The 14,772-nt window shown below is 46.6% G+C and overlaps 1 protein-coding gene across 1 annotated transcript in view; it reads left to right on the top strand.

The window, feature by feature from the left end:
• LOC115475474 (carcinoembryonic antigen-related cell adhesion molecule 1-like) overlaps window positions 1-14,772 on the top strand; it is a 199,562-nt gene that overhangs the window by 55,155 nt on the left and 129,635 nt on the right. Inside the window, exons 3-4 of the mRNA XM_030211216.1 lie at window positions 5,742-5,882; window positions 5,978-6,069. Of these exons, the coding sequence (XP_030067076.1) occupies window positions 5,742-5,882; window positions 5,978-6,069 (233 nt within the window). The remainder of the gene's footprint in view (window positions 1-5,741; window positions 5,883-5,977; window positions 6,070-14,772) is intronic.

The raw sequence follows: 14,772 nt of genomic DNA, 5'->3' as shown, positions 1-14,772 counted from the left end.
GCAATGCCCCCTTCTTCCCTCCTCCAGCTCTCAGCAATAAGAAAGTTCCCCGCAATGCCCCCCCAGCCTTCCAGGTAGGGCCCCCCTGGGCCTACCCGTATTGCTGATAGTCTAGCTGTGGTTGTTGGGGGCAGCAGCACAGACTCATTGCTCCTGCCCCTTACAGCGCTATTCCAATATGGCTGCCACAACCTCTCATGAGTGAGAGGTTGCAGCAGCTATTTTGGAATGGCACCACAAGAGGCAGGAATGAGAGGGCTGCACTCCTGCCCCCAACAGCCATCACTGGACCACCAGGGATATGGTGGGGGGGGGGGTCTTCTTGTCTGCGAACTTGAGGCTTGGGGGGGAGAGAAAAAGGGAATCATATAAAAAAAATTTTGCAAGTCCTGTCCTGATATTTAGCAGGGCTACATAACTTATGAGTTCCGGTGCCCAGCCCGCCCACATTTAGCCCCCGATATTCAGTGCTAGTGCCCGGACATGGCCAGGCAATGAATATTAGGGGCTAATTTAGCTGGTGACGGTCAGCATTTTAAAAAATGCTGACCATTGCTGGCTGAATATCAGGGGGCTAATTGTGGGCGGGCTGGGCAAAAAGAACTATTTACGGCACCTAGTTTTCTTTATAAAATACTAGCATAGCTGGCCAAAAACACACTTGATTTATGGTGTGATTACTTATCCAGCCCTAGTGCTGGTGAAAAGCAAAGATACTTACCTGTAGCAGTATTCTCCGAGGACAGCAAGCCTTATATATATTTTTTTATTTTTTATTTATGCATTTTATATATACATTCATGTCCAAAACATAAATGAGAAAAAAAAAGGAAAAAAAAAGACAATATCTCTTGAAATAAGTTGAGGCAAAACATTATCTATGTTAGTCCACATTAAATGATCCAAGAACTAGGAACTTCAAATTAAGTTAATAAATTTAAACATTGGGAAAAAAAAGCAAGAAGGGGGGGGGACAAGAATTCAAGTCTGAGCAGCCGATTAGCCTTCCTCAAGGTTTAAACATCAGATTACTCCTTACTAGCAATAAATTCTACAAGCTTTCCGGGTTCAAAGAAAATATAATTAGTAGATTCTAGGGAAATATAACATTTACATGGAAATTTAAGCACAAAGGTCCCACCTAACTGTAGGACCCTTGGTTTTAATAACAAAATTTTTTTTCTTCTTCTCTGCATCTCTCGAGAGAAATCAGGAAATACCTGAATTCTAGAACCTAAGAAAGGTGTAGAAATATGACGAAAAAAAAGCCTGAATATATTGTTTCGGTCCAGTTCCAAAGCAAACGACACCAATAACGTTGTCCTTTCCATAATAATCTCCATAGAACTCTCCAAAAACTCCAAAAAAGATTTAAGTCAGATTGAGGAGGTTGCAAATCTCCAGATCCAGCCCCAGAGATGTAAAGAACTCTAGTCAATGGAGGAAAAGATTCTGGGGGAATAGCCAGAATCTCAATAAAGTATTTTTTCAACATTTCCTTGGCCGGAATCAATGGTGATTTGGGGAAATTTAAAAAGCGAAGGTTATTCCTCCTCAATTAATTTTCCATGTAATCAATCCTCTTTTTTTGGATAGTATTATCTTTAGTAATTGCCGATATTAGCATTTTATTAGAGTTTACCTCAGCTTAAAGGAAGTCCATCTTGGAGGTCTGCTGAGAAACCTTACCCGAAAGTTCAGTATAGTCCTGAGCTGATTTCCCCGCTTCTTTTTGAAATAACTCTACCACTTTCAGCAGCATGGTGTTTAAAACTTGAATCGCCTCCCAAATGGAGTCCATGGTGATAACAGCAGGTCTCGCTAACTCCCGGACACAAACGAGGGGCTCGTCCCGGCGTTGCTCGGGTTGAGAGGCACCAGGCATCAAACCTGCTTGCAATGATGACTCGAGCGGGGACGATGTAGCTAATGGGTCTCCACCACAAACTGCAGGGGCTACACTTCCGGACGCTCCCACCAGTTGTCTCTCAATAGCCAACAGTTTCCCACCGGGTCTCGGGAGCGTTGTCATCGGAGGGGGACTAAGAGTCACTCCCTCTACGCTGAGGTCTGAGTTCTCCATCGGACCTCTTGAAGCTCCGACTTTTCTCCGTGAAAGCAGTCCAGCTTCCTCCAGCGTCATCTGCCGAGCAGCAGGGAGATTCACCCATCCTGTGGAGCAAGGTACACCGGATTTACCCTTTCTCTTCCCCATAGCTAGAAAGGGAAGATTTCCACTCACGACTTCACAATAGAGGGACAGGAACTGCTATTCAAATGTCCCTCCCGGATGCCATCTTGGATCCATGCATCAGCAAGCCTTATATTCTCACAAGTGGGTGATGCCGACTGCTTCGCCTGGTCTTATGACAAGCATAAGTACAGCTTTGTGGAACACGAGACATGCTCCAAGGACAAGCAGGCCTACTTATTCTCACAAGTGGAGAATCCCTAGCATCCAAGCTCACCGAAAACAACAAACATTGGTCAATTGGGCGTCGCAATGGTGAAGACAAAACAGATATCAACCTGACACCATATACATACTGAGTAAGTGAACAGCCTGGAACAGAATAAAATGGGCCTAGGGGGGTGGAGTTAGATTCTGGACCCCAAACAGATTCTACAACATTGTCTGAACCAACTGTCGCACTGGGTATCCTGCTCAAGGCAGTAATGAGATGTGAATGTGTGGACTGAAGACCATATTGCAGCCTTGCAAATTTCTTCAATGGAGGCTGACTGCAAATGAGTTACTGAAGCAGCCATGGCTCTGACATTATGAGCCGAGACATGACCCTCTAGGAATGGTGCATTTCCCAATGGCAACCTCCATTCTGTTGCAGTCAAAAGAAATAAAAGGTTGGGTGGACTGTCTGTGGGACCTGGTCCACTCAATGTAATAAGCCAATGCTCTCTGGCAATCCAAGGTGTGTGCAAGGCATGCTTGCCAGGATGGTCATGAGATCGGGGAAAGAATGTTGGCAAGACAATCGATTGTTTCAGATGGAACTTCGACACCACCTTTGGCAGGAACTTAGGGTGCGTGCGGAGGACTACTCTGTTGTAATGGAACTTAGTATAAGGTGCATCTACGTCTAAGGCCTGAAACTCACTGACTCTACAAGCTAAAATAATGGCCACCAAGAAAATAACCTTTCAGTGGCTCAAAAGGATCTTTCATCAGCTGGATGAGAATGATGTCGAGGCCCTATGATACTGGTGGAGGTTTAACAGGGGCTTTGATAAAAGCAAACCTCTCATGAATTGAGCAACTAGAAGCTGTCCAGAGATGGGTTTACCTTCTACACGATGATGAAAAGCACTAATTGCACTGAGGTGAACCCTTACTGAGTTGGTCTTAAGAGGTGTAAAAGGTATTCAAACAGGGTCTGTGTAGGGCACGCAAGGGGATCTAGGGCCTTGCCCTCACACCAGATGGCAAACCTCCTTCATTTGAAAGAATAACATCACTTAGTGGAATCTTTTCTGGAAGACAGCAAGACCCGAAAGACCCATGGAAGCAAATACTATGCTCTCAACATCCAAGCTGTGAGAACCAGAGATTTAAGGTTGGGATGTAGAAGAGATCCCTCATTCTGAGTTATGGGGGTCAAAAAACACTCCAATCTCCATGGTTCATCAGAGGATAACTCCAGAAGCAAAGGAAACCAGACCTGCTGAGGCCACTAAGGTGTGATCAAAATTATGGTCCCGAAGTCTTGCTTGAGTTTCAGCAGTCTTCCCTACAAGAGGTAAGGGAGGATACGCATATAGCAGACCTGTCCCTCAATGGAGAAGGAAGACATCTGAGACTAGTCTGCCATGGGCCTGAAGCCTGGAACAGAAGTGAGGGACTTTGTGATTGATGTGAGTGGCAAAGAGATCCACCGAGGGGGTGCCCCATGCTCAGAAGATCTTGTGGACAACAGTCATGCTGAGAGACCACTCATGCAGTTGCATAATCCTGCTCAATCTGTCGGCCAACTGCTGTTTTTGCCCGCCAGATAAGTGACTCGCAGGTACATGACATGTTGGCGAGCCCAGTGCCACATCCAGACGGCCTCCTGACACAGAGGTCATGATCTGGTACCCCCCTGCTTGTTGGTGAAATACATGGCAACCTGATTGTCTGTTTGGATGAGCACAATTTGGTGAGTCAGCCAATATCTGAAAGCCTTTAGAGCATTCCAGATCACCCGGAGCTCCAGGAGATTGATCTGAAGATTCGTTTCCCAGGCAGACCAAACACCTTGAATGTGGAGTCCATCTATATGAGTTCCCCAACCCAGGAGGGGTGCATCCATCATCAGCACCTTTTGTGGCTGAGGAATTTGGAATGGAAGTCCCAGAGTCAAGTTGGATCGAATGGTCCACCAGTGAAGTGAGCGAACAAGCTCTGGGGACACTTGGATGGCATCTTCCAGACTTCCCATGGTTTAATACCACTGAGAAGCCAGGGTCCATTGGGCTGATCTCATGTGAAGATGTATCATGGGTGTTATGTGGCCCAACAACCTCAACATCTGCTGAGCTGTGACCTGCTCAGAGGCTCAAACCTGGGAAGCCAGTGTGACTAAAGTGTCCAGTCTCAGTCTTGGAAGGTAAGCTCAAGCCCTCTATGTGTTGAGCAGGGCTCCTATGAATTCCAGTTGTTGGGCAGGGTGAAGGTGGGACTTGAGGTAGTTTAAAATGAACCCTAGTGGCTTAAGCACCCAAACAGTCCTCCGTATGGACTTCTGGGCACCTTCCTCTGAGGTGCTCTTCACTAGCCAATCATCATGATAAAGGAACATATGGACTCCCAGTCTGCGTAACAATGCTGCAACTACCGCTAGACATTTGGTGAAGACCCTGGGAGCTGACGCGAGGCCAAAGGGCAGCACACAGTACTGGAAGTGGTGTGTTCCCAGCCAAAATCGAAGATACTTTTGGTGGGCTGGATGTATCAAAATGTGGGTATATGCATCCTTCAAGTCCAGAGAGCATAGCCAATCATTTTCCTGAACCATGGGGAGAAGGGTGCCCAGAGAAATCATCCTGAACTTTTCTTTGACCGGGAATTTGTTCATGGCCCTTAGGTCTAGATGGGGCACATCCCCCCTGTGTTCTTCTATACAAGGAAGTACCTGGAGTAGAATCCCCGCTCTTCTTCCTCTGGTGGAATGTGCTTGACTGTATGGGCTTTCAGAAGGACCCTCCTTGGAATCTTGCCCCCCCCCCCACCCTCAGTGGCCCTGGCTATTGGAGTAGGTATTTGACTTGTAAGTGGAAGGGCCTTTGGGATATTTGAGAGGGCAGGGCTAATGGTAAACATGCTGTGGCCTAGGAATTAACATGGAAGGGGGCCCCAAAGCCCCCAAGCAAGACACATCTCCTTTAGCTTTAAGTAGTCTAAGGGACCTCCTGTGGCATGGGGGACCAACGTAGTTGCCCTGTTTTTATCCCCAAAACACTGGACCTAAAGGAGAGGGATTATTATGATCTCCAGTAAAGTATCATGCTGAAGAACAGTTCTGGGGTTGTTGGGAGATGAGCACGAATGATATTTAGGAAATGTTTTGGAAAGGATTCATGCATATTTGTAGGGGAAGGGAATGAATATTCTGTAAAAGCAGAAGCTGTTGGGCTGTGTTTGGGTGGAGTAGGGGGAGCAAAATAGTTATTTTTATGGTGCAAACTTTGAATCTGTTGCCACTGTTTATTCAGCTCTGGTAACCTTTAGGTCTCTATTTTCCCAGCATCCCCTGCAGGAGGGCCTGATACATCCTTGCAAACTGCAGTAGGAGCTGCTATTGGATCTGTCCTTGGTGCTGCTGTGCTTATCACCTCAGCTGTTCTCCTTTACAAGAGAGGCAGCAACTGCTGGACAGGAAAATATGGTAAGTGCCTCCCCATCCTCCATGCGTTGATAAACACTTTTATCACAGTGCAAGAATCATACATAAAACTTTGTTTCTCCATTTCAAAACTTCAGGTGTCACAGAGGAGTATGAAGTCCCCAAAGTGAGCAGCACACCTCCAGCCCTCAATCAAAACATTACACAACAAAATCTAGGAGGAACTTATGTGAGTTATCACCACTATTTCCATAACTTTATTTTATTTATTTATTTATAACAAAATGTATAAACCACGGTATCCAAAAATTCTAAGCAGTATACAGGAAACACATTCACAATTCAAAAAATACTAACAAAACAACCTAAAATAAATACAGTAAAATAATATATTTTCTAAATATTAAAATTTTTAACCAAAGGCCTGAGTAAAAAAGTAAGCTTTAAGTAATTTCCTAAACTGAAGATAGCTCTCAATTTTTCGTAATTCTGCTGGGAGATTGTTCCAAAGTCGTGAACCCTCCATATAGAAAAGGTTTGATCTAATATCTTCTAGTGTAATCTGTTTATAAGAGGAAACATTTAACAACATTTTGTCTGTGGATTTTAAAGGACGAGGTAGACAATAAACCCACAAAACTGACACCTCTATGTGGATAGACAGGTGTACGTAAACCTCTTTGCATGGGGAGATCTGTGTAAAGGTGTTTAAACCTCTTGCTGAAGGATTTTGCACAGCAAAATTAAGTGTCAGGAGAGACTCTGAATTAAACAAGGAAATTACAACACGAAGGGCTACGGAAAGATTGCCCTAACCCTCCAAACATAAAATAAGTCACTGCAGGTTCAGGAAAAATTTGAATTATGGATAACAGGCACCGCTTGTATTCTGCTTCTTTTCAAGATAGAGATGAATTGGTTAAAAGTCTGGGAATTACTCTGGATAATCATCTCATTTTTGCTCATCACATTTCAAATTTGATGTAAAAATCTTTTTATACAATAAGGCAAATTTGAGCTGCCCATTCATTCTTTGATTTTCCTCTCTTTGCTTTTTAATTCATTCCCTACTAATATTCTGTATTGATTACTGTCATTTCTTTTACCATGGTTTACCTCAATACCAACTTGGAAGATTACAGCTAATTCACAATACCACTGTGAAACTTATTTACGGAACTAAGAAATGTAGTAGTGTTACTCCTCTGCTTATAAGTGAACATGGGCTCATGATCTTCTTCTGGACATCTTTTAAGATTCTATCTCTGGCTCACCAGATCTTCCATACTTGTTTACCTTCTTTTTTTTCCTACAGATTTCTCATTCCATATACTCCAGATTTCAAGTCTTTTTGGATGGGTCTCCCTCTTTGTTATCTCTCACGATTCCATATTTCCCTGCTCACTTGTCTCATTCTACCAGGCCCTAAACAAGCCCAACTGGAATTCACAAGACATCAGGCATTCTTTTTTGCAGCCCCATTATTATGGATCTCCCTGCCTCTTCCTCTCTGAGCTGAATTGTCTTTTAAGAAATTTAAATCTGCCATAAAGACTTGGCTTTTTTGTCTTGCAGTAACTTCCCCTTAGACTGACTGCGGTTCTTCCTACATGCTCATCCCAGTCCTTCCTCTCTTCCTTCTCCCATCCCACTTCTGCTTTCTCTCTTTGTCTTTGCTTTAGACTTAAAACTCATCTGATATGAATGGAATCTGCACTTTCCTGTCAAGTATATAATTTTTGTATTTTTTTTAGATTGTAAACCTCTTTGAACTGCTAGTTAGCAAAGGCGGTGTAGCAAATGTGAATAGATTATAAACTATTGTGCCCTTCACTCTGCCAGCCAACATTTTTTAGTTACCCCTACTCATCTGCAAATTCACAGTCATTCTTCATGAGATTCCTGTTATAGGGGTCCTTTTACTAAGCCGCGTAGGCGCGTACGCATGCCCAACACGCACCAAATTGGAGTTACCGTCCGGTTACTACGTGGCCCTTGCCACGTCTGAAAAATATTTTTTATTTTCGGATGAGCATAGCGGATGCTCGCCTAGTGGCATCTGACATGCATAGGTCATTACCGCCCAAATTCTTTACCGCTAGGTCTATGGCTGGTAGTAAGGTCTCAGACCCAAAATGGACACGTGGCAATTTTGATTTTGCCACACGTCCATTTTTGTCAAAAAAAGGCAATTTTTATAGGTGTGCTGAAAAATAATTTTGCGCATGCCCAAAACACGCATCTACACTACCGTGGGCCCTTTTTTAGCACGCCTTTGTAAAAGGACTCCTTACAGGCTTAATTTCGAAAGAGAAGGGCGCCCATCTTTTGACACAAATCGGGAGATGGGCGCCCTTCTCCCAGGGACGCCCAAATTGACATAATCGAAAGCTGATTTTGGGCGTCCTCACCTGCTTTCTGTCGCGGGGATAACCAAAGTTCATAGGGCATGTCGGAAGCATAGTGAAGGCGGAACTGGGGCGTGCTTAACATATATGGGCGTCCTCAACCAATAATGGAAAAAAGAAGGGCGTCCCTGACGAACACTTGGCCGACTTTACTTGGTCCTTTTTTTTATGACCAAGCTACAAAAATGTGCCCTAAATGACCAGATGACCACCAGAGGGAATCAGGGATGACCTCTCCCCTACTTCCCCAATGGTCACTAACCCCCTCCCATCCTAAAACAAATTCAAAAAATATTTTTCCAGCCTCTATGCCAGCCTCAAATATCATACCCAGCTCCTTGACAGCAGTATGCAGGTCCCTGGAGCAGTTTTAGTGGGTACTGCAGTGCACTTCAGGCAGGCGGACCCAGGCCCACCCCCCCCCTACCTGTTAAACTTGTGGTGGTAAATGTGAGTCCTCCAAAACCCACCACAAACCCACTGTACCCACATCTAGGTGCCCCCTTCATCCCTAAGGGCTATGGTAGTAGTGTATAGTTGTGGGGAGTGGGTTTGGGGGGGGGGGGTTGGGGGCTCAGCACACAAGGTCAGGGAGCTATGCACCTGGGAGCTTTTTCTGAAGTCCACTGCAGTGCCCCCTAGGGTGCCCGGTTGGTGTCCTGGCATGTGAGGGGGACCAGTGCACTCAAATGCTGGCTTCTCCCACGACCAAATGGCTTGGATTTGGTCGTTTCTGAGATGGGCATCCTCGGTTTCCATTATTGCCGAAAATCGGGGACGACCATCTCTAAGGACGACCATCTCTAAGGTCGACCTAAATGTTGAGATTTGGGCGTCCCTGGCCATATTATCAAAATGAAAGTTGGCCGCCCATCTTGTTTCAATAATACGGGTTTCCCCTCCCCTTCGCGGGGACGTCCTGCGAGGACGTCCTCAGGAAAGCTTGGGCGCCCCGTTCGATTATGCCCCTCCACGTGTTGTAGCTCCAATGTTGCGGAAATCCCTCCCATTAGAGCTCTGCTCTGAGCCTTCCCATAGAAATTTTAGGGGTCCTTTTACTAAGCTGTTACAAAAGGGGGCCTGTGCTGATGTCAGCGTGTTTCTGACATGACCGAGGCCATCTTTTACCACAGCGGGAAAAAGGCAGGGTTTTTTAAAAGAAATGGACTTGTGACAAGTGAAGCACTTGCTACATGCCCATTTCGGGTGGGAGCATGTATTACCACCCGTTGAGGTGGCAGTAAGGGCTCCTGTGCTACCCCCATGGTAACCGCCGAGTACACACCAACGCTACAAAAATAAAAATATTTTTGCACTGCCAGAATTGGCCGGAAGTGGGAACTACTACCAGGCTGCTGCGGAAGACCAGCAGTACTTCCCTTTTAGTGAGTAGTAAGTCTCTGTTGGGCTCACCACTGCTTTGTAAAAGGGCCCTTTAAATCCTTCCTTTGCTTAGGCTTTCCACTCAGGGCTGAGTCAACTAAATAAGTGAATTTTAATTTATTACTAAATTTCTAGACTTGTTGCTACCCTTGTATAGCAATCTCATAATCTCTTTGTTTACGTCGCACTTCCTTCCCTCCTACTGTGTCTTAGGTATAATTAATCATTCTTTTCCCCCTACCCTAATATTTTTAAGTATAATTGTAACCTAGGTCTCCTCTTGTGTTTCTCCATTTCATGCTTCAACCATTTTATCTTATTGTAAACCACTTAGGTATTTTATTATTTCTGTTTTATTAAATAAAACTGAAATGTGAAATCAAATGTGAAATGTGAATCACACAGTTGTGTTACAGAAGCCACCTTTGATGAGGGAGCCTGCTGTAGCAAAGATTTTAGAACTGATGAAAGGGATACCCAAAGAAAAAAAATATAAAGTAGGAAATGAGACTTCAGAAATTCTGGAGGATTCTTTTACAAAGCTATTTCCCTAGAGGGAAGCGTATTGTTGATTTACCCTCTAGTTTTGTGTCTGACATAGCCAACTTGGCGAAACGTGGCCACATCTGGCATTTTATTTTACTTATTGAAGTCCTTGCACTCTCCTTTGTATTTGGTGGTCTGCTAATTTTGGGCCCTCCCTAGTCCTGACCAGAACACGCCTCCAACATGTTCCCTTGCTATTTGGAAGAACAGCAGTATAAAACATCCAAAATTTGTCTTTCGAAAATTGCAATTTGGACATTTTCGGTAGATGAACTTTTTTTTTGGTAATTTGAGATATTCATTTGCTTGGAAAATGAGCACCATGGGCATCTACTCTGCCCAAGCTGTGGCAAAAGGTGTCCGGCGCTAAAGTCGGCATGTGTTTTACATATGCGCCGAGGTCCCCTTTTACTACAGCTGTTAAAAGGGAAGTCTTGCTTTCCTACAGGAAATTGCCATGCGGCAAGTAAAGCACTTGCCATGTTGCCATTTTGGGGGAGCCCTTAACACTACCCACTGAGGTGGCAATAAGGGCTCCCATGTTAACCCAGCGGTAACCGGGCAGCACGTGGCACTGCCCGATTACTGCCAGGTACACTCCGGCGCTACAAAAATAAATACATTTTTATAGCACCAGAAATGACAACGTGCTAGGGGTGGACAGTACTACCGGGCTGCTGTGGTAGCCTGGAATTACTCCTGTATAGCGAGTGATAAGCCTGCGATGGCCTTACCACTGCTTAGTAAAAGGAGCCCTGAGTGACTTGTAAAATTACTCTTTATGGGGAATAAGGGTCAACAACCAAATTATAGAGGATACCACTTTATTGGGCTAACTTTAATATATCTTTGAGAAGCTTTTGAGAGTGTCCTATCTTCATTAGGTCAGGGAAGAAGTAGGCATAACTATCAAAAGCTTGTCAAAGATGCATTAAATTAGTCCAATAAAATTTTTCAAAATATATGGTCATCCCAAAATGCCAAAATGGATGTCCATGTGCTTGAAATGTCCAAATCTCAATTTTGCAAAGGCAGGATTTGTACGTCTGAGACTGCTATACGTTGAAATAATAAAAGAGAGTGATGTGGATGTGTTTTGGGTGGGACTAGAGAAGGCACAAAAATCAGAAGGTCCAAAGCGAATGCTACATACCTGTAGAAGGTATTCTCCGAGGACAGCAGGCTGATTGTTCTCACTGATGGGTGACGTCCAAGGCAGCCCCCTCCAATCGGAAACTTCACTAGCAAAGGCCTTTGCTAGCCCTCGTGCGCCGATGCGCACCGCGCATGCGCGGCCGTCTTCCCGCCCGAACCAGCTCGTGTTCGTCAGTCCCGTATGTAGCAAGACAAAGACAAGGGAAGACACAACTCCAAAGGGGAGGCGGGCGGGTTTGTGAGAACAATCAGCCTACTGTCCTTGGAGAATACCTTCTACAGGTATGTAGCATTCGCTTTCTCCGAGGACAAGCAGACTGCTTGTTCTCACTGATGGGGTATCCCTAGCCCCCAGGCTCACTCAAAACAACAAACATGGTCAATTGGGCCTCGCAACGGCGAGGACATAACTGAGATTGACCTAACAACTTATCCAACTAACTGAGAGTGTAGCCTGGAACAGAATAAAAAATGGGCCTAGGGGGGTGGAGTTGGATTCTAAACCCCGAACAGATTCTGAAGCACTGACTGCCCGAACCGACTGTCGCGTCGGGTATCCTGCTGCAGGCAGTAATGAGATGTGAATGTGTGGACAGATGACCACATCGCAGCTTTGCAAATCTCTTCAATAGTGGCTGACTTCAAGTGGGCCACTGATGCTGCCATGGCTCTAACATTATGAGCCGTGACATGACCCTCAAGAGCCAGCCCAGCCTGGGCGTAAGTGAAGGAAATGCAATCTGCTAGCCAATTTGAAATGGTGCGTTTCCCCACAGCCACTCCCCTCCTGTTGGGATCAAAAGAAACAAACAATTGGGCGGACTGTCTGTTGGGCTGTGTCCACTCCAGATAGAAGGCCAATGCTCTTTTGCAGTCCAATGTGTGCAGCTGACGTTCAGCAGGGCAGGAATGCGGACGGGGAAAGAATGTTGGCAAGACAATTGACTGGTTCAGATGGAACTCCGACACTACCTTCGGCAAGAACTTAGGGTGAGTGCGGAGGACTACTCTATTATGATGAAATCTGGTGTAAGGGGCCTGGGCTACCAGGGCCTGAAGCTCACTGACTCTACGAGCTGAAATAACTGCCACCAAGAAAATGACCTTCCAGGTCAAGTACTTCAGATGGCAGGAGTTCAGTGGCTCAAAAGGAGACCAGACTCAGACAGGTGCAGAAGGTATTCAAGCAGGGTCTGTGTAGGACAGGAGCGAGGATCTAAGGCCTTGCTGTCACACCAGATGGCAAACCTCCTCCAAAAGAAAGAAGTAACTCCTCTTAGTGGAATCTTTTCTGGAAGCAAGCAAGACACGGGAGACACCCTCCGACAGACCCAAAGAGGCAAAGTCTACGCTCTCAACATCCAGGCCGTGAGAGCCAGAGACTGGAGGTTGGGATGCAGAAGCGCCCCTTCGTTCTGGGTGATGAGGGTCGGAAAACACTCCAATCTCCACGGTTCTTCGGAGGACAACTCCAGAAGAGGGAACCAGATCTGACACGGCCAAAATCATGGTGCCTCGGTCTTGCTTGAGTTTCAACAAAGTCTTCCCCACCAGAGGTATGGGAGGATAAGCATACAGCAGGCCTTCCCCCCAATCCAGGAGGAAGGCATCCGATGCCAGTCGGCCGTGGGCCTGAAGTCTGGAACAGAACTGAGGGACCTTGTGGTTGGCTCGAGATGCAAAGAGATCTACCAAGGGGGTGCCCCACACCTGGAAGATCCGACGCACTACTCCGGAGTTGAGCGACCACTCGTGAGGTTGCTTAATACTGCTCAACCTGTTAGCCAGACTGTTGTTTACGCCTGCCAGATATGTGGCTTGGAGCAACATGCCATAACGGCGAGCCCACAGCCACATGCTGACGGCTTCCTGACACAGGGGGCGAGATCCGGTGCCCCCCTGCTTGTTGATGTAATACATGGCAACCTGGTTGTCTGAATTTGGATAATTTGGTGGGACAGCCGATCTCTGAAAGCCTTCAGAGCATTCCAGACCACTCACAACTCCAGGAGATTGATCTGTAGACCTTGTTCCTGGAGGGACCAGCTTCCCTGGGTGTGAAGCCCATCGACATGAGCTCCCCACCCCAGGAGAGACCCATCCGTATTCAGCACTTTTTGTGGCTGAGGAATTTGGAAAGGGCATCCCAGAGTCAAATTGGACCAAATCGTCCACCAGTACAGGGATTTGAGAAAACTCGTGGACAGGTGGATCACGTCCTCTAGATCCTCAGCAGCCTGAAACCACTGAGAAGCTAGGGTCCATTGAACAGATCGCATGTGAAGGCGAGCCATGGGAGTCACATGAACTGTGGAGGCCATGTGGCCAACCAATCTCAACATCTGCCGAGCTGTGATCTGCTGGGACGCTCGTACCCGGGAGACGAGGGACAGCAGGTTGTTGGCCCTTGTCTCCGGAAGATAGGCACGAGCCATCCGAGAATCCAGCAGAGCTCCTATGAATTCGAGTCTCTGTACTGGGAGAAGATGGGACTTTGGGTAATTTATCACAAACCCCAGTAGCTCCAGGAGTCGAATAGTCGTCTGCATGGACTGTAGAGCTCCTGCCTCGGAAGTGTTCTTCACCAGCCAATCGTCGAGATAAGGGAACACGTGCACTCCCAGCCTGCGAAGCGCTGCTGCTACTACAGCCAGGCACTTCGTGAACACCCTGGGCGCAGAGGTGAGCCCAAAGGGTAGTACACAGTACTGGAAGTGACGTGTGCCTAGCTGAAATCGCAGATACTGCCTGTGAGCTGGCAATATCGGGATGTGCGTGTAGGCGTCCTTCAAGTCCAGAGAGCATAGCCAATCGTTTTCCTGAATCACGGGAAGAAGGGTGCCCAGGGAAAGCATCCTGAACTTTTCCTTGACCAGATACTTGATCAGGGCCCTTAGGTCTAGGATGGGACGCATCCCCCCTGTTTTCTTTTCCACAAGGAAGTACCTGGAATAGAATCCCAGCCCTTCTTGCCTGGATGGCACGGGCTCGACCGCATTGGCGCTGAGAAGGGCGGAGAGTTCCTCTGCAAGTACCTGCTTGTGCTGGAAGCTGTAGGACTGAGCTCCCGGTGGGCAATTTGGAGGCTTCGAGGCCAAATTGAGGGTGTATCCTTGCCGGACTATTTGAAGAACCCACCGGTCGGAGGTTATAAGAGGCCACCTTTGGTGAAAAACTTTCAACCTCCCCCCGACCGGCAGATCGCCCGGCACGGACACGTTGATGTCGGCTATGCTCTGCTGGAGCCAGTCAAAAGCTTGTTCCCTGCTTTTGCTGGGGAGCCGTGGGGCCTTGCTGAGGCGCACGCTGCTGACAAGAGCGAGCGCGCTGGGGCTTAGCCTGGGCCGCAGGCTGTCGAGAGGGAGGATTGTACCTACGCTTACCAGAAGAGTAGGGAACAGCCCTCCTTCCCCCATAAAAACGTCTACCTGAGGAGGTAG

Source organism: Microcaecilia unicolor, chromosome 8 (assembly GCF_901765095.1).
Source record: "Microcaecilia unicolor chromosome 8, aMicUni1.1, whole genome shotgun sequence".
NCBI classification, from domain to species: domain Eukaryota; kingdom Metazoa; phylum Chordata; class Amphibia; order Gymnophiona; family Siphonopidae; genus Microcaecilia; species Microcaecilia unicolor.
This window is presented reverse-complemented; position numbering and strand designations above follow the sequence as displayed.